Raw genomic sequence first — 20258 nt, 5'->3', positions numbered from 1 at the left:
TGTAAACCTAAGCTTCCTCAAGGAAAGTATGCTGATGTCTTTCAAAGCTTGATCTGCATAAGCACTTTAAGTAAACACCATAAGAAAAGGATTTTTTTTTTTAACAGCTTCACCTTTATGACTATATCTAACTTTTAAAACAAGCTGAGTTTATGCCTGCTTATTTATTTTCTATTTTTATGCAGACATTCACATCTACATATATGATGCTAGAACTTTACAAGAACTGTTTTTGACTTGAAATTGCTCACTTTTCTTCATCCCTTGTTACAAGAAAAGATGACTGTAAATTCTGTGCTCAGAGAAGGTTTGTTCAAAACCTAATTTATTAATCTTGTCTTGTGGTGACAAGAGGAACAGGGTGAGTATCCCAAGTGAGAATGGCAACCCTTTCCGTTGCCTGGTCAAATAAAAAATTTCACAGAAATGAAGTAATTACCTTTGCCAAACTTGGTACCTCAGAGAGGAAAGAAAATACTTCACCTGTTCTTCAGCTTGTTCAACTTTCCCATGTTATCCCAAATCGGGGTTCAACCCACTGATACATTAGTTAACAGGACAGAAAAAGACTATGTTGCACGGTTAGTCAGAAAGACGCTGCAAGCTTCTGGGGACATTCCAAGGGAGATGTTCCACATTAGGTACAATTCACTGCTCCTAAATTAGGATTCTGGGCTCCCTGGATAGTCTCTGGGAAGAGACACAAGTGTTTCCAGAAGGTTGCACCTGGACTGGATGTCTGAAGAAGACAGTGCGAGTACCTCTCAGATTGTTATGACATAGTCAGTAGCTTCTGTTCCACCTTTAATTTATGTGTTTTCTACAGTGAGAACAGGGGGGTTTCAGGCAGGACATCACAGCCCAGGATGCACACCCACATAGCAGCAGCAATCAGCTCTAGGTGCTGCCATTCTTTTTGTCTGTACATCTTATTTCATTTTACTGAACTATTTCAGCATATAGCAAAAATTCCTACCAGGGAGCCAGATCTGAGCTCAAATCACCAATTACAGAACAGCAACTATCGTACAGAAAAGGAATATCAGAGGCTGAGAACAAGAGTGTTTTGGCACAGTTCCAGTTTGGGTTCCCCATTTCCCCTCAACTGTAGGAGAGGTTACAAATGAGGTTTGTCTAGTTAGATCCTCTGGAAACAAGACTTCAGACCTTCTAAAGAAAAAATAAAAAAAAAAAAAAAAGGAAAAAGAAAAAAGAAAAAATGAAAAAGAAAACATAATTCTGAGGGTTGTGATAGCTTTAAGGAAATCCAAATTCAGTTAGGCACATCTAAATGTAAAAACACAAAGAGGCTGTGGCTTCCTTGCTGTCTGGGTCTCCTAAGGAAGGGTGGACCCATTTCCAGATAGCATGAACTTGGGTGGAAGGAAGGGGGAAGACACTGGCAGTGACATCCGACATGGATCTTTGCTCTCCTTATCTTAAAATACAACAATGTGAAACAAGAGCAAGTGTGAAAGCTGAAGACTCCAGCAGGGTTTCACATCAGTCAGGCTTTTCAGGCTAAAGTGTATCAAAAAATGGGAACGAGACAACAAATGTTAGATGTCAGGACGATTTCTGAGCTCTTGCATAGTGAGAAGGCAAAACAGATTTAAATCTGCAGCCTTTTAGATTTACAGTCTCTCCCAGAAGCTCATGCTGCCCCTGCTCCATTCCCAGTCCCCAGGTGGCAGAGGAGGTTACAATACAAACAATAGCCATCACTGGGGCAAGGACACTTAAATAAATGAGTCCTGCCAGCTCTCCTCCACTGACAAGGGGCTCCAACAAGGCTGTACACAAGTAGAGGGGGAGGCTTCTCCTGCAGCAAGGCCTTTTTGCATGCAGCACGACTGCAAGGATTTGAGGAACACACGCACCAGGAGGGAGCCGCTCTTGGATGCCCAAAGGAGGGGGAGTAACACACAGAGCAGCACAATGACAGTGGACAAAAGGCAAATTTAGACCTAATATCAGAAAGATAAATTGCTGAGAGTTCTCAGGACTGGAGACTAATCCTCAAGGGGGCACAGTGCCCTCCCTCCCCACACACACGGCCCCATTGCATAGGCTTATCACACCTGCTCTGCTGCTTGAGATCAATCACTCTCTCATGGTCAGAGAACCAGGAGAGAGATAATAGTGCCGTATTCAAGGTCTGTGTCTGGGAACGTATATTTAAAAACCAGGCACACAAAGGCATAATTGCAGCCCCTTCGAATGAGTTGGCCCCTTGTGGTGTGATAACCAGCTCGTGGCCTTGGGGCTGCGTGGTCAGGCACTGCAAGGGAAGCTGAGCTGGGCCGGGAAGGAGAACAAAGGTGGAGGTGGTCCTGACGGGAGGGCTGTGAAAAGGGCAAGTTAGACATGAGGCACGCGTGTAGACACTCACTAGCAATGAAGTATATCGTGCTTTTGTTTTACTGCTATGGGTCAAGTTGTTATTTTTTCTGCCAGTTGTTTCGGGGAGTTTTAAATCTAAATGTAGATACTTTGAATCATCTGTGTGTGCAGACCTGGCATTTACACTTTTTTATTTTAAAGGCATCATGAAATATAATCATGAAGCAATAAAAATGGTAAATGCAAATAGAGTTTATAAGTCTCTGCAGTGCTGGACTATATATAAAAATACTGAAGTAATGATAACAACTTTAAACATCAGTTTATAATAATAGGAGTTTTAGACCGGGGAATATTATTTTAGATTTTATATATTCATAGTAAATATGAATTTAAACATAAGAGCATAGTATTTCTCTTAGCACACCAAAATAGAAACAGATCAGGACACTTTTTACATGTAACCTGGGTGAAGTGAAAAAATTGGACAATCAGTTTAAAAGCCAGGAACTTACCTATGAACATCCAAGTGTGTATTTGGACCACCAAGATATCCAAGCACTTAGACACAGTTTCAGCTACATCTACATAGCATCACGAGGCCTTTTGACTTTTGAATCATCTGTGCTAGTCAAAGTTATCAGCTTCTTTCTTCAGGGGATAAACACAAACACAGATTTCATCTGCCCTCCTACTCTGCCCATAACAAGTTATCATTGTTATCATGCTATTATTAGCTACTGTGTTTAATGCTTATTACTCTGAGGTCATAAGAGTTCTTGTAGTCTTAAATATTATGGCTTATACACATTTTCAAGTTATTTAGTCCTTCTGTATTATGTACAAGAACATTTCAATGCAAACAAAGATTTGGGGTACCTCTCTCTGCGTCTCCCACTCCATCTTAGCTAGAATAATTGAAGGCTATAAATCTAAGCAATTCAGTGCACCTATGGAGCTGTCTCAGATTCTTGTGTACAGGCTTGAGCACCTTGCAGTTAAAACATATTAGTTCAAGTCCCATATTGCTTTTCAGCTGCAAAAAAGGGAAATGCCAGGCAGAACTACAGTTGAATTATAGTCTTCATTAGGACACCTTTTGGTAAGGTATCTTTCTCCAGTGATGTTAAAATTATTTCACATATTCTTCTCTGGAAAGTGATACCATCAAGAGGTGTCAGAGGAGAATTTCTTGAATTCTTCTTCTACAGCAGTATGCTGCTCATCTGGGACATATTAAGCAAGGTCTTTGTAGAATTGAGAAAGCAGCAGAGCTTATCTCCTGGCAAGCCACTGTAATCCTAGCATTTTTCAATTTTATGATGTTTTGTTTAATACTTCTTGAATTACTTTTTTTTTTTTTAACTTTCTTTGTGTGAAAATAAGGTTACACAAAAGTATATGAGAGTAAGTCATTATCTGTCATTTATGTTACAATTCATAATGCTTTAGAACAGGGACTCATCTCTTTTTGAGGATTCTACTATTTCAGTGCTATGCCAAATAAAACACCTCCTAATCATGCAACTATGACTGCTGTAAGTATTCAAACTAGTGTCAATGTAACACTGCACTGTTTAGTGGTGAAATACTGTTATGAAAAAAAAGCTGAAATTTTGTAATCCCCAAATGTAAATAAGTTTCTCTAGTGAAAAAGAAGCTTATGATACACAAACTGTATTTCAAAAACTTCAGAAAAAAAAAAAAAGGGGGGAATCAACAAAAGGAGAGGAAGGCCTGCTACATGCAGTTTTATCAGTACAAGAAATAGAGAAAAAATAGTTGCCATCAGTGTATAGTAATGTGAAAACAAACTACATTTGTCACTTAACAGATTCAGTACTATGTCATGAAAGAAACGAAGCTACTAATGCATGTAAGAAAAGGCAAAAATTTTAGTCAGATGAGACAGATCTATGAGTAAAAACACAGAATAGAAGAAAGGGTGAATAAGGACATTGGACAGCCTTGCTTCTATGACAGCCATGAATTTAATTTTTGTCAGATTGGAAGGAACATATAGTAGGAAATGGATTGATATTCAACCATGCCATATCAGATCACTTGGAAAAGATCTGGGGCAAAGCTCGAATGTATTATAAAATAGATACTTGAAATAAGCAAAGCATTGAAAACATAAATAAAGTACGTATATGAGCATACATTATTCCTGTAAGAAAAAGTGAAGGAGAGTATCTAACATTGTATTGCAGGATGGCACTGACAGAACTCCCCACTGAAAGCACTGCTACACCCATTCTTTCTGTATCATGAATCTTTTCAGCACTGAGTTAATATGACGATTTCTGTTCATTTTTGCATAGCACAAAAACATCTCCCTTAGAAAGTGGGTTTAGGCCCAAACATTAAAGTGTACTACTAAGTTTTATGAGAGCCAAAACCTCAGCATAATCATATGCAGAAAACACTGTTTATGAGTTTGCTTAAAACATAATGTGTTCTGAGGATCAGGGCACTGTAAAATAGTATTATTATAATTAAGAGTCAGGAATGAATGATTTGCTCCTTTCCTAAACCATAGAGAAATATGCTACAAATGATACTAAGATGAATCTAGGAACAATTCTTAGTTAAGTGTTTACAAGGGTTTAAGAAAATTTGTTTAATCCCCAAAGAAAAACCATCTATCTGCTCTGAAGACCCATTGCTGGAAGAGTTCATCTTATAACACTACAGTCATTGTGGCCAGCCCACAGCAAGAGAACAAATGCTATCCCTGTTGTTTTTAATACAAATCAGCACAAGTTTTAATTAACAGTAAAGGTTTGGGAACTAGAATCAACACACATTATCAAACAGCACAATTTCAATAAAAGCAACCACCATCTGCTGCTCTGAAATGTGTTTACCTATTTGCAGGTAAATTGACATCTATCAATACCTTAAAAAATCAAATCCGAATACAAGTTGGGCATATTATCTTTAATACACTTCAGGAATCAGATGAAAATTTCGTGTCTTCAGGAAGTACTTGAGTCTACAAAACTTTCTGAAGTGGAGACCTTAGGAAAAAAAACCCTCAGAACACAAGCTGCCAAATAAAGGGAGACAGCAGAGTCCTCAGTCTGTGAGACTACTTGGTGCTCAGTAGTTGTGGCACACTGGTACCTAAAAACTGCAGTCAACACCAGGGCCCGTCTGAGCTCTGCATCATCTATTTTATGGGCTCTCCAGGCTTCAGAGACCTTATTCTGATAACATAAGTGAGAAGGTGAGATATAGGAGGAGAGTGGAATGACTGATGCCAGGCTGATACTACCTATGAAGTAAGCAGCCAAAGGATAATGACATTACGTGAGGGTGGTTTTGTGATAGTGACACTGGATCCAAATTCAGAAGTCTGAGCAGGTATATTACGCACTCAGAAAAGCTATCGTCTTTCTTGCTGTCTCTCTTACTTATTTAGACTGATCTTTTTTGTAAAGGCAAGCATGATTTAACACTCCGGGAGTACTCAATACTTAGAGAGGTACAGCATCCCAGCTGACCACTGTAAATCAACCGCTAGATGTACAGGCACTTCAGATATTACTGGCAGAAGTAAAATTTAATATAGTTTGCCAGCATGTGGAAAAAATTTAAGGTCTGATTCAATGAAGTCAGTGTGAGTTTGGCTTGAATCAGCCATCTGCTACCTATATTAAGTAGTATAACATTGTCTGTATAAAGAAACTCAATTCTGATCACATTTGACATTTCTTACAGTGCTAAAATTTTGTCATTTGTCAACTTGTATTTTTAGACCTCTCTTGGACTGACTGCCAGGGCTCCATATGGCAAAATTAGAAGTGTTCCTAATCCAAAGCATTTTAAAGGAACACTACCACATTAGTTAATAAAGAACAAATTAAAGCGATTGCAGATGATTGTAAATTGATGGATTTTTTTTTTCTTAAAAAACACGATGGAATAATAACATAATAATTCTAAAAATCCTTTATGTTAGTATACTACCTACTGACCCATCTACAAACACTTTGTATGAAGTTGCTGCGTTCAGAGTGATTTTGACTATGGTGTAATATTTTAAAGGGCTTACTTTAAATTACCATATCTTTTGTTGTTGTTGTTGTTAAACTAATCAGCCTATCACCCATACTATAAATGTTATTGTAACCTGAAACACAGACACTAAGGTCAACAAAAACAACTATTGTGTCTAATATGTTAAGTAGCTTCATGGAGGATATGCTAGGTAGTGACCTGGCAGCACCCTTACCCCAAGTGAGCAGGCTGCAAGAGAAGCATGACCACACTTGGGCCACACCGCATGCACATCCAGATGCACTGTGAAATCCCAGCAACAGCAAATCAAATCCTGGAAATTATAGTGCCCAAAGCTCATTAGCTTCACTTGGGACTTGGCAATCTTTGGCAACTCTTAAAAAGGCATGTTGTAGCAGGATACAGTGCTCTTTGCTAAGCTTGCATGCAGTGGAACAGGATCCCACCTATCCTTGCTTGCTCATAAAACCTATAAAAACTTAATTATTTTTTTTCTCTCATGAGTTTCCGGGTATAGGGTAATACATAACATCACTAGCCTTCACTGGAACCAGCTTCTCTTCTCTTCTATACCATTCTCCAAGAGTCTTGTGCTGGCTTGAATTTTGAGTCTGTGCATGAATGGACAGAGATGACACGTGCACACACACACACAAACAATTATTCAACTTGCTCTACTTCATTGGTTGCTTCTTGTCCAGCTATGTGATTTCGAAAGATAAAGAGGTTAGTAGGGAGGCAATGGCAATGTAAAAGAAGACAAATACAACAGTGATAATGTTCATTAGCCAAGTACACTAGCTCATTTTAAGCTCTTCTAAGAGTACATCACAACTCCTTATCTGCCCCTATTATTTTTTAACTATATCAACTTTTAAGAACCTATAAATTATAATGAAAATACAACATTAACCTTCATTGCTTACCTCACCATTATAAAAGCATTTATTAATATAAGCCATAGGAAGGGATCTCCTTATGCAGAACGCTGTTATGGAGAGCTCACCCAGAATAAATCTCAACTTTGAGCTCCCTAGCTCAAACTGTCCCATGTTCTGTAGAGGTATTAGCTGGGATGTCCCTAAGGCCCATGTCTCAAAGGCACAGCTGTGAGTAACAGCTGATGTGACAGGCACTACGTGAGTGTTACACACTGCTTTGGAAAGGTCTGACTGAAGGTCAATTAAACTATCAAAACACTGGTTTATTTGGGGCTTACTGTTGTCTAACGGATTTATTGCCCAGCATGTTACATACACCCCTCACAGCAATTGCACTTGGTCAGGTGCAATGGTTAAAGAGAAAGTTGGATAATAATGCATGGCAGCAGCACAGTTTATTTCTTAACCTCTTCATTTTCTTTAGATTACTAGCACTGCAAGTCTTAGCTCTTGATAATTAAAGGCCTCTGAGGTGCACAGAAATCCTCAACTTGCTCTCGTTACAAGCATTTAGAAGGAATCTGGCTCTAAATTCAGTTAGGAGTTTTAAAAGACCTAAAAAATATTTCATTATATACCTAGGAAAGAATGCTACTCTACTTAAACCACGTAAAATCAGTTTAGCTTTTTCTGTAGAGTTCAAGCTTTTACCCTCTTCCAGTCACTGAGATATACATGTAGAAGCAGTAACATCACTACCCTCAGACAAACCGAAGTGGTTTGATAGTCATCTTCTATGTCCCTTCACTATGAACATCAGAACAGAAAAAGCCAGGCTTTTCCTCCAGTGATTCGTAACACACCAAGTATATGATATCACAACACTCTATGAAATCTATCTTCTGATATCTATGTCACATAAATTAACACAATCAGCATAACCGAACCATTACACAGTTTCGGCACGAGGGTACATACCAATTATGATATACTATACAGTTCCACCTCTCAAATTCAGTTTCTCTGAATGATGATGTAGACCAGCTAGCATCTCCATGACCAAATGGGATCTAACTACAGTGTTTACTCAAATGACAGATACAGTGTCTGAAATCTATTTTCTTAGTAACAGGGTTTAGACCAATATTTCTAACTACATCTTGGAACTTCTCTGGGTAAGCAAAACTCAGAGCTTGATGTTTTACTTTATGCATTTGAGCCTTCTAAACTGACTTTGTCTGATACTACTGAGAGTAAGCCTGGAACACATGCTTTAACTATGCCTTTCTCTACAGTATTACTTCTCATTTATATGCTTTGTGGGAATAAGCACGGTATTACAAGGCACTTTATGCCCATTTTTATAACTCCTGATGTTACATATGTCATATACATGAATTATTCATCTCTCGTCATCATTGAGATGTAAATAACTTTCACTTACTGTTGTTTCCACCCGTATTCTCTAGTATTTAATAGTAGGTCTAGAGAGTAACTGGCAGAAAGGGCGGTTTAAAATGTTTTACTGCACTATATACATAGATTCATAACAATGGCAGTGAGAGCACAGCTGACCTCCACAAGAGTTTATTTTTGTTAGGATTTGGATAGGATTAATAGTTAAAAATATTCCCAAAACACGCTTCACTGCTCCAATCCTGAATGAACAGTTACAGCCCTGCCGTTGTTCAAGGTTCGCACAATGGTCTGAACAAAAGCCTGTAAGACAACAACAGAATAAGGGAAATGCACTTAAAAAAAGCGGCAACCATGCTTGATCCCAAATGTTATTGACCTCTTCAGCAAAGGAAGAGTTTATTTGCAATACTTTATATTCTGGAGATGGTTTATATGGAGAAAAAATCTAGACAACATCAGGCTTTACGACATGTAATGCCTTTATGAAATATATAAAGGTTACTCTTCTATAAAATATATATTTTTCATTCCAAGATTCAAATTTTAATTCATATTTACTCAGGACTTTCTTGTTTAATGTTTTAAAATTACTTCTATAAGAAGGATACAGTGGCCAAATTAAAGATTTATTATAGTGTTTTTATTAACAAACTTTCATTGGAAAGTTCTGGGCGCATTAACATAGGAGGCACATTGGCTTCGATGTTTGGCATTTGACAATCAACAGAATTGCACTTCACTGTCACAGCCTTGCTACAACAGTGTGAATTTTCATGGCAACCTTCACAGTGAGCCTCTCCCACTGACCTATTCAGCACGTGGTTTTCATCATTTTGGTCAGCATTCAAAACCTGGTCATTCTGCAAAGAATGCTGATCTATCATCTTGCTCTCAGCTTTCTTTTTCTGCTTTGACATAGAGGCTTTCTTGCTTTCAACCCCGTTTGCTTCTGTGCCGCCCTTTTCATCACACTTGTCTGTCTTCTGGCAGAACCCCTTGTGGTTGTTGGATACACTGTTCTCACATTCAGAGCAATGCACAAAGAGGGGACCTACACTGCGGCAGAGAAATTGCGAGGAACTCATTACCTTTGGAACTGTTCTCATGTTTTCCTCGGGGTTTTGGTGAGCGTGTGAATCTGTCCCGTTTATTCTCTGTTGTGCCTGAAGCTGTTGCACTGACTGGAGGAAAAAATTTTTAGGCAGCGAGTTCTGCGTCATCGTCCTTTTGAGCCTTCCTTGGAGGCAATTGCAGTGGAGGACATGCTGGACTGGGTGCACATAACCTTCAGCAGCCTGCTGTAAAGCATTTATGGGACCCACAGGGTTTGGGAGCTGTACAGTTCCAGGTGAAGAAGAGCACTGGTAACAGAAGGGATCACTTAGCTGTTGACAGGAGTGTGGACTCCACTTGACTGCTACTTGTTGATACGGATCTGGACAGCTGCACTGCCTGTTTTGAGAGAAAATTGGGCATAGAGCATGTTGGTCGATAGATGACTGTAACACAGCTGAACCAGCAACGTTTTTTATGCTTTTGCTCACTTCACTATTATATACCGAATGCATAGGCATACAGGTGTTTGGGGGCATGCTACCGAAGAGTTCTGAGCAAATATGAGTTTCCTCATATGTCACTTTCTCTGCAGGGTTACAGATACCCGCTTGTGATGCCAGCGGCTCAAGCTCATAGTGTTCATGCTCCATTTCTGGTTTTTGACTTCTGGAGTCCAGCTGATACTTGCTAATGGGATGCGATTTATTTTGACCTCTGCCTCCTTGAGCTCCTGAAAGGGTCTGAGAGAAGGCATTACACCGCAGTTTTTTTGGTAGCGGGATTTGGCCACAAGTGCCCTGAGGTCCAAGGCATCGGCACATACACTGGAAGAAGAACGTTGCAAAAGCCCAACTAATGCACATTATAAGCATCATGAAAGTGCCAAGCTGCGTGTATGCCAACACTGTGGAGGGCATCATCATTGCTCCAGCTACAAATGTTGTCAATGCAGCCATTGCAATAGCAGAACCCATACGGCTTAAAGAAAAAATCACTTTTCCCTCTCGGTCAGGGTCAGGAGCAAGGCGATAAGCCACTCCATAATGAACAGCAAAGTCTACTGATAAGCCAACAGCCACTGAAATAGTGACAGATTCTAGCACATTCAGCTCCCATCCAAGAAGAACCAGAGAACCTACAGTGACAAAAATAGTTCCAGCTATTGAAACTATTGCATAAAGGCTTATAATTATATTCCAAGTTGTAAGAAGCATTACACTAAATGCAACAGCAACTGAAAGACCCATGGCGATAAGAGTACCATCAGAAAGACTGTCCTGAAGATCATAAAATTCTAAATTGCTCACAAACCAACCATTGCTAAGGCCTTCAGGAGCAGAACTAAGCTCATTTGAAATCCATGAGTCAACCTCTTTGTAGAACTGATGCATTTTCTCATAAGCCAGGGTGAAGAGGTAGGTGCTTTGGAACTCCAGCACCACTGCCCTGATGGTGTCATTAAGGTCGAAGCGAGGCCCCGGGGTTTTGCTATCTAAATGGTACCCTGTGCTTCTTTCTAGCTCCATTATAGCTCTCTTGATGCATAACTCAAAAACTTCTTGTTTGTATGGAAAGCTCCAGTGGCTGCAGCAAGGGTAAAGAGATGGCTCATCACAGTCCTGATTTTCCATCCACTGCTTAAATGTTTCAATAAAACAGCTTGTGAAGTCTTGTTCTTCAGTCTGATAAAAGAATGTTTGATTTCTTAACTTCTGACAGAAGCGCAAAATCCAAACCTGTGAAGCGGGGCTAGCAATATTAAAACTGCTATCTAGCTGCAGCTTTCCTTTACTTTTAGGATTTAAAGGGTCACCATTATCTTCAGGAATGACACCCCAGATTACTGTAATAGGCATGTGGAGCTCCTCTCCGTGGTGGACACGTTCAAACATAAAAAGTTTTTTGTATTCTGCATCATATCGTTCAAATGGGTGAGAAGACCTAAATACCTGAAACTCAGAGAGCTCCAATGACGGCAGTTTCATCTTTGGATTTACACACACAATATATGCTCCACCGATTGTTAAGGCAAGGAACCAAAAAAGCCAAATGTAACGGAATTTGATAACAATGCATGGCAAAACTTTTTCAAAAAATATCCTGGATGCTTCTGAGACTGCAAAAATAATCTTGTGGAACATTTGGCACAACACTGTCCAGCAGTTTTTGTTGTTGTACACCCTCTGCTGAGGTTTTTTAAAGCAACTGAAAATATTGAGAAGATACCGTTCATGTAATACAACTACAGCAGGTAGCCAGGTAACCATCAGAACATAATTTACCAATATGGCAGTGCCGGCATAAACACCAAAACATCTGATTGCTGTGATATTGCTGACATAATTAGCATAGAAGGCAGCAGCGGTAGTAAAACTGGTGACAAACATGGAAAGAGCAGCGTGCTGCAATGTGATGCTCACTGTCTCAGAAGTTCCAGCATGAGGTTTATCAAATTTTGTGTAGTTCCAAACATCACATAATACAAAAGCATCATCCGCTCCGATCCCAACAAGAATAATTAATGCTGTGAGATTCATGAATGGAAAGAACTCAAAATTAAATACTACCCGATAGAGAAAATAAGAAACAATCAAGGAACTAATTATTGCAAACATAGTCATTAGCGTGATAAACATGGACTTTGTGTATACACACATAACTAATAAAACAATTACAATGGCTATGGCAGGATACACAGTATCCATCAATAGGTAATCTTGAAACAAACTATGTTTTATTCCAAACTCAATCCCTGTGACAGTTGTTACACCATCAGAAGAGTTCCAGTTCTCGAAGTTGTCTAGGTAAATACTCATCATGCTTTCTCCTTTCTCAGTTGGAGAGAAGAGCATGCTATATTTTAAAGCTGGTAAGACATAGTCAGCTGTCTTTGGGCTTAGGAAATCCTTGTCCACTAGATAGTGAAGGATCTGGTAAACAGCATTGTACTTGGTACATTTGCGAGGCACGTTTGTACACTTGAGTTGGTCCTTCCTTTTGGCATTCATATCCCAGCAGTCCGGCCCCAGGGTCCCATTGTAGTAGTATTTGGCACATGTGCGAAGCAGCTTTAGGGTGTGAGAGACATCTCGTTCTACAATTTTTTGACACGATGACCTGTTGTTTAGAATGGCAATATAGTTGCCCAGAGTCCAGCTGGGACAGCACGAAGCAGCAGTGGCTCTCTGGCAGAGATCGCCAAACTGGGAATGGGATCTGATCTGTATAAAAACAGGCAGAGACAAAAATTCATTTTAAAGTAACAATCTGAATTTTTAGAAACACTCAGACACACAAAAAAATCCTTAAGTGATAAAAATTCAGTTTACAGTCCTTTCCTGTTAACATTTTAAATTCCTATTTCTGCATGCATTGGTTTTGATCAGCGTCCTCCTATATACACCAGACTGAACCAGCAGTAATTCAGTGTTCTGACTTGCTGACGCAGCACAGATTTGGCAGAAGAGTTAAGAATACTGTATTTCTATTGTTTGAAGATGTCTTTTTTCCAGACTGAGGACAGTTAATTCTCTTCTATTTTCTCATACTATAGTCCTGAAAAGAGACCATCAGCTATACCTTAACAAAGCTTCATTCTGCTTTCAATCACACACTGATGTTCCTAGCAGAAGCAGGGATTTATGATCCAGAAGAAAAGACATGACAGCTTTTACAATGACTACCATTGCCTGACCTATCTTCTACAATCCTCACTTTTGAGTTTTTTCTTGCTCTCATAGAGCCGACAGACATTTCTCCCAAACAGGTCAGCATGCTGCTGCTTAAGCATCGCTTGTCCAAGTCATGCAGGGATTTCCAAGGCGCAACATAATTCATCTGTGGCATGAAGCCCCATAAAATAAGCGCTGTTGCACAGAGATGGCAGTCGTGCCTCTAAACATTGCACCCACCATGGGAAGAAGTCCCATGGGTCAGCACAAGAGTGAAGGAACAGAGAAAGATGCAGCAGGAAGGCCAGAGAAGTTACAGGAACAACCAGGCAGCAGTGGCAAATGCAGACAAGGCATAGAGCTAGGTCACAGTGAGGGGAACCTCTGTTGTCAGCTCAAGTAAATGCCCCATGCCATGGAACTTCTACCAGAGCTTTATGAAAACAATAGCAATTTTAACATTTTGGTTAAGGAATCTCCTTAGCTAATAGCTAAATGAGTGTTAATCTGGTATGTGGATAGCCTTCTTTCACTTTAAGAATATGCCAGATTTAGTTGAAACTACTAAGTGCAGGACTTAACTAAACTGCCATACGACGCTTTTGGCAAAATTAAAGCATCTTTAAGTAAAATTGAAACTGCTAAGTAACAATGTTAGATCATGGAAATTTTTTCAAGTTGGTAAAACTCATTCTTTATCCAGCAGAGGGAATTTAAGTCTTAAAATTTTCATGTCTGTTGCTACACAAAACTTTCTGGCTTGTTGTATGTGCTAAATTAGAATTAATCCTTCAAATACTTAGATATATGTAAAATTTCAGTCTTAATCAAGTTGCCTATAATGAACACATTTTAATAAAGTTACTAAAGCTATTTGCTAAAGAGTTTACAGGACTGGGACCAGAAATAATTAACCATGTATATTTTAGATCACCTCAATTCAAAACATACTACTTTGCTTTTCTAACAAAATTGCATGGGTTTATTATTAGCCATCATTTATAATGCAGACAAAACCTTGCACTTGGGGATTCTCATGACAGTTATAAAAGCTCTAATATGGACTTAATTTTGTCAACCAATTTCTGAACAATAACAAACTGGCATTCCAAAAAACCAGGATAATTCACATTTGATTGTTTCCAGATAAAAACACTCACACATGCAAACACAGGAAAAACTGAACAACCTATTAAATAAAAGGAAGCACTGGAATAGCCTATCTGTGTTTTTCATGGCACACCTCCAGGTTTATCTTATGAGGATATAATAGGCAAACCCTTGGGTCAGGCAGGCAAATTGGTAGGAAAGGATTGTATTGTCTTCTCTGCATACTCGAGTTCAAAACAGGACAATGAGGGTTATATGCTGTTCTTCAACACTTGCTGCAGGCCATAAACATTCACCGGTAAAGTAACTGCTGCCAAAGATAAAGTAACATGAGCTGGCAGCTGGAAATGAGAAATTAAAATGCAAAATTTAGCTTGGGATAGCTTATTAAAACACTATGTAAAATGTTAATATATTGTAGCACTGGGCTTTGTTAGCGATCCAAAGGTATCGCGAAGGCCATTTTGCTGTTGCCAAACTTGGTCTGCCACTGGCAAGACTTCCATTTATTTTGGAACAACTAAAGAAACCAAGCAGTGCAACCTGCGCACATGCTGCGTCTGTAGGCAGATCTGCCCAAATGGATATATGCAGTGACGGAAATCGCAAATACATGTTTTGGGGGAAGCAGTCTGAGGAGATAATTTATAGTCTTTGAAGTTTATAAAATAACTGTTTATGGTTTATAGGAAAAACATCCTGCAATTACCAGGTGAAAGAAAGGGCTCTTCTCATTCAAGTAGTTACGTTTCTTACAGCTATTTTGTATATAGTATTTCCATGAAGATTATATGCTGAGCAGCTGTACAATGAAGCCCCTGACTGTCAGTAAAATATACAGTTAAAGTAGATACAAGCAGATGGGAATACAATTATCACATGGGATATATTGTTAGCTCATATTAAAAGCAAATACTATGTGGTGCTGAAATCCCACTTATCATTCAAAAATTACATAAACACTAAGGTTCACATTTCCAGAAACCACTGTCCAATATTGGAATACAGAAAATTTTGCCACTAATTTGAACAGAAACAGAATTTTGACCCTCAACAGTGATGAATTCAATAGCAAAACTGACTACAGCCAGAGGAGATTTGGTAAGACTGGAAGGCCATGGGAAGTGTCAATTTCTTCTGATAGCTACAGTGCAAGTCAGCCTCCTCTCTAGAGACTGGTTGTTAGCTGAACTTCACATTTAGAAGTGGGACTTATGTCAGCACTTCATTTGAGTTCTAAAAAGTGTTAGAAATGCTCAGAAGTTGCTAGAATTGTTTAGAAATGTTACTTGTAAGTAGCAAGCATTAAAAAAAAATAAAAAAGCTTCAGGCTTTTCTCAATCCCAAGTCTCTTATTTTTATTACACATTTACATATATAGACCAGCAATAATTAAAACACCTAACCATATCAGTTTATTTTATCAACTACCTAGCTAAAAGACCATGCCACTATCATGCTGCACTACTACTGTCCTCAGATGATGTGCCTGATTATTCTCAAGTAAATACATAAATTACAACAAAGATCCATAGAAACATTATCTGCAAAAAATACTCGTTACAAAATTTACATCATTCTGGATGTGGCTGGAGCAGACAATATTTTATTTTCTCAGGTGTTCTTATTCTGAAGGATGAGCTACTTTCATGGAGTCAAGATGTGTGGTGCTTGGTTTTTTACTTTCATGCTTCCTTCAGAATGTAAAGCCATACTTGAAATAACATTTTACTATAGAAGTATGTGTATAGGGAGGCAAAAAGTCATCAGAAGTAATGAGAGCATTAAAACAGTATTTTTCAGAGGTAATTAACTGTCTTTATTTTCTTACACAGATATATTATTTTTTATTCAGACAGCAGTGTTTTGCAATGATCTCTATCATCTGCAATTTGCCTGCATCAGCTGTGACTGAACTTCTACAGTGAAACACAAAGATTAGCATCTCCTCCCTAACTCTCAATTTTCACCCTTGCAGAAGGTTATTCTCAACTATAACTCCTGACTGAACCAGCCATCTGATTACTCCCTAGCTCAAATTATTCAAAAATGGAGCTGGACTAATTTAAGTATTACACTTTCTTCTCCTGGCTCATTCCGACCAAAAGAGATAATGGCTAATCACACGAACCATCCTGGTAGTGCAATGATCTCTGATGGGGAAATAAAGAATATTTCACAAGCATGTGAGGACAAAAACCGCTTACGATAACAGAGGCCAACCAGAACAAAATGCATGTCAGCAGACTTGTAGGGAGGTTCATTATACAACATTTCACTACAGCTCTACATTTTAAGCAGACAAATGCTAGCTATTAGTGAAAACAGTTTGGGAAATTTGCTGAATTAAGACAGTTGTCTGAGGTGCAATCATAAATTAATAATAAGTATTAATAAGTATTCCTCATTGAAGAAATCTGGTATATTAATTGTTATTATTTTTGTTCTGGAGGAAAAAAAAATAGTATCTTACCAGGAAATCAATGCATTATTATTAACAGAAGAAAAACTTATTGCTTAATTTCCATATGAAATCACCAAAATTTATAGTTACTCAGCAGTTCAAAGAAAAAAATGTACTCATATCCAGCAATGACACTTACATTTTACAAATATATCACCTGAATGCTTACTTTATTTCAGCCTGTGTCAGTTAACTTCTATCAGTTGAAACCAGACATTAATTTAAATCAGCATGCTAAATTATTTTCTAACACATGTTAACAGAAGCTATGGTAGCCTCTGAACTTGGTTGTTACAATAGTTATTTTGGCTATGCAAGGCACTAAGTACAAGAAAAGCCGTACTTATACTGCCCAAGAAAAATTACAATGGAGCCAGACAGACAAGTCCAAAATATCTTTGTCCTCTTTCTAAATTTAAAGAGAAAACTATTATTACAGTATCAGTATCAAGAGGTAATTAACTGGGCTATATTTCTAGCTACTGTATCCATGTTCTTTGATGTCCAGATGCCGATGTCTTTTCTTTTGACCCCATAAATCTGAGTGACCCACTGGCTGCATATACTATAAGGATTTGAGGAATAATTTATGGGAAAGAAGAACGAAAATCCATGGAATAATACTCTAAGAGGAAACACAGAAAAGGTTATGATAGTCCTTCCTGCACAGAAACTTCTAAAGTAATCTTCCTCCACCCCATTCTGGATGGCATTAGTAGCAAAACCAAATTCCTCTGTATAATCTAATTGTAGAGATCGTTTGATAGCTTCCTCTGTACACAAACTGACAATTTTACAAAGATGTGAACAATGTCAAATGCTCTCATATACTGCTGGATGACAATCAGCAGCAAAATAAAGCTCAAATAAACACTTTCTATCTGCATATTAAATAATGGTACAACATCTCTACTTACCCTCAAGTTATCTACATTGCACATTGACTTAATTGCATTCAAATTCCATAAATTCTCTCCTTCTGTTGATGTAAACACCACTCGTGAATAGCGATCACCTGAAATTACAGAAGGATGGTTTATGGACTATTTGGTTGTGTCTGACATCAAATACTGATGTAAAATCCCACCATTCCAATGATGCCAATGAATTCTTTTTCAGGTTATGGGAATCCACCTCCTTTTCAAGATAATATATTTATCTGTAAGACTTAATCCACATGAAAGTTTCAGTTTCCTTAAAGTGCTGATAATAAATATGGCATCTTAAATATTATATACCACTTAGAAGCTCTACACACTACTATTCGAGCAAGCTATCTTCTGAACTATGACAAACAAACAAACAAAATCCAACAACAGAAGATCTAATCAGCAAACTATGAAATTCTTGGCACAGCATAATGGCAGTGCATAGATAACAGAAATCAAAGGCTGATTTAGTAAGACATTCGGGAATATAAATAATAATTATAAAGATGTTTCTATAAGACTTTTTGCTTTAGAAGCAAATGACTGCAGTGGAAATTGTGTTATCTGTAAGGCCATTTTAAATAATTCTACAGTTTAGATACATACCGCTTAAAATAAAAATTAAATTGTATTTATTAGAAGACAGCTTTTAGGAAAAGAAATCATTACTTAGTGGCAGAAGTCCTTTATGCATAGATGACAAGGGAAACGTATATACATGGACATATATATGGTGCTGAGGAACAATATATGGTACCTTCGGTTAAGAAACCTTATCACTTAATTATAGTATTTCCAAAAACAAAAGGCTGATTTTTTCCCACTGCTGAGAATATGCAGAGTTGTTGCCCTTCACAGAACTGCAATGAAAAGACTCAGTGGTAGTGCCTTATGATCTCTGGCTGTGCTTTAGGATCAAGGATCTGCTGATCCTTGAGCAGACATAGAAGGATACCAACGACCAATATGGGTCAAGAGGAAAACAACTGTTTTCTTTACATAAAAAACTGGAAACTCCCATAGAAGCACAATTCCTTCACGACTGACACAACTGAGACTATGCAGGAACAGTAATGGAAAGAATGAGACTATACAGAAATAGCTGGCAGGAGTTAATTCTGCTTCAAGCTGTAGTTAATGCTCAGTAGTGTTTCTAATACATTTCCTCTTCCTTATGAAATAACTTTTCAGTCTAATTTGGTTCTGCTCACAATGATGACATTGTTCATATTGTCTCACTTTACATGTAAAACCTCAGTGTAATTGAAAAATAAATAAATCTGGTTTTCACCCATTTTTACTGCTCATTGCTCTCTCTCTCTCAGGTCAATAATATAAACAAATAATTTCATAACTATATTTTTGTGCTCTGTTGTCAATCCTGACATATACAAGTAACAGCAACAGAGCCCAAGTAGGCATTCTTTGAATAAAGGTGAGATCTAGATGACAATGTTTTGTCATATGCTTTGTAAAAAGTTCAATAAAGACTTCTTTGTCCTCCAGTTTAATTTAAATGTTTTCAAAAGCCTTTACTACTTTAAGAATTTGTGTGATTTTTGATTGGTTTTGTGATCTTTTGGTTTTGTTTTGTTTCTACAAACAGCCTAAATTCTGGGCAGGATATGACCTGTGGATGTCTTTTAGGAAAGAGTCTCATATAAACATCTAGAGGAAAAGTAATTTGTTTTAGGTGTTTTTTTAGAGTTGATGGCACAGACAAAACACAACTTCTTCCCCAATGTGAGTTAAGTGCTATGTCTATAGGCATACATAAAACACTGCTCTTACAGTGATTACAGCATTATCAACAACAGGATATCTTTACAGGAAATGGGACCACTTTAAGGATGTAATTGCTTCCTAGGAAGAACCAATAGAATATAAAATTTTAGCCCAATAACTTCAAAGGCTTCTGCACACATAAAGAAGGTATTTATCATGAATACGATAAGCAAACATATTTTCCTAATCAGGTATACAATAGACAGAAGAGCTCAGAAATGATTCAACTGTCAGAAGCTTATTCTCCTTACATCATTTCTCCACTTACTTGGAATATCACAGAAAAAGGTATCCTTGTGAAAGTTCCATTCTGCTTGCCTCTTTTCTCTTTCGTAGTGATCATCCGACCATCTGTCATCTTGATGACTGAAATGGAATAAATGTCTTTAACTTACTTTCCCAAAGAAACTGTTAAAAGACGTATCCAAACAAGTTGCACATCTCAGTAGCTCTTCTATTACAGTGTGACCTCTTTATTCAGGAACTGAAACATTCACTGCATTTTTTGTTATTAGAGACTTCAAAGGTTGACACAATATTTCAAAAATCTTACCATGGGAATTATCTAGGTCCT

At 38.0% G+C, this 20258-nt stretch overlaps 1 protein-coding gene across 9 annotated transcripts in view; it reads right to left on the bottom strand.

The window, feature by feature from the left end:
- Positions 1 to 9298: 9298 nt before the first annotated feature.
- Positions 9299 to 20258, bottom strand: part of DISP1 (dispatched RND transporter family member 1) — a gene marked incomplete at its 3' end in the record, with an annotated part of 87613 nt that continues 76653 nt past the window's right edge. For all 9 annotated transcript variants that reach the window (XM_082755542.1, XM_082755537.1, XM_082755538.1 and 6 more), the window contains 3 exons: positions 19953 to 20050; positions 17888 to 17985; positions 9299 to 12946 (listed from right to left, as the gene is read on the bottom strand). In XM_082755542.1, coding sequence (XP_082611668.1) covers positions 9299 to 12946; positions 17888 to 17985; positions 19953 to 20050 — 3844 coding nt within the window. The remainder of the gene's footprint in view (positions 12947 to 17887; positions 17986 to 19952; positions 20051 to 20258) is intronic.

Source organism: Aythya marila, assembly GCF_965140915.1.
Source record: "Aythya marila genome assembly, chromosome: 3".
NCBI classification, from domain to species: domain Eukaryota; kingdom Metazoa; phylum Chordata; class Aves; order Anseriformes; family Anatidae; genus Aythya; species Aythya marila.
The sequence above is the reverse complement of the archived record's forward strand: the minus strand, read 5'-3'. Positions and strand labels throughout refer to the sequence as shown.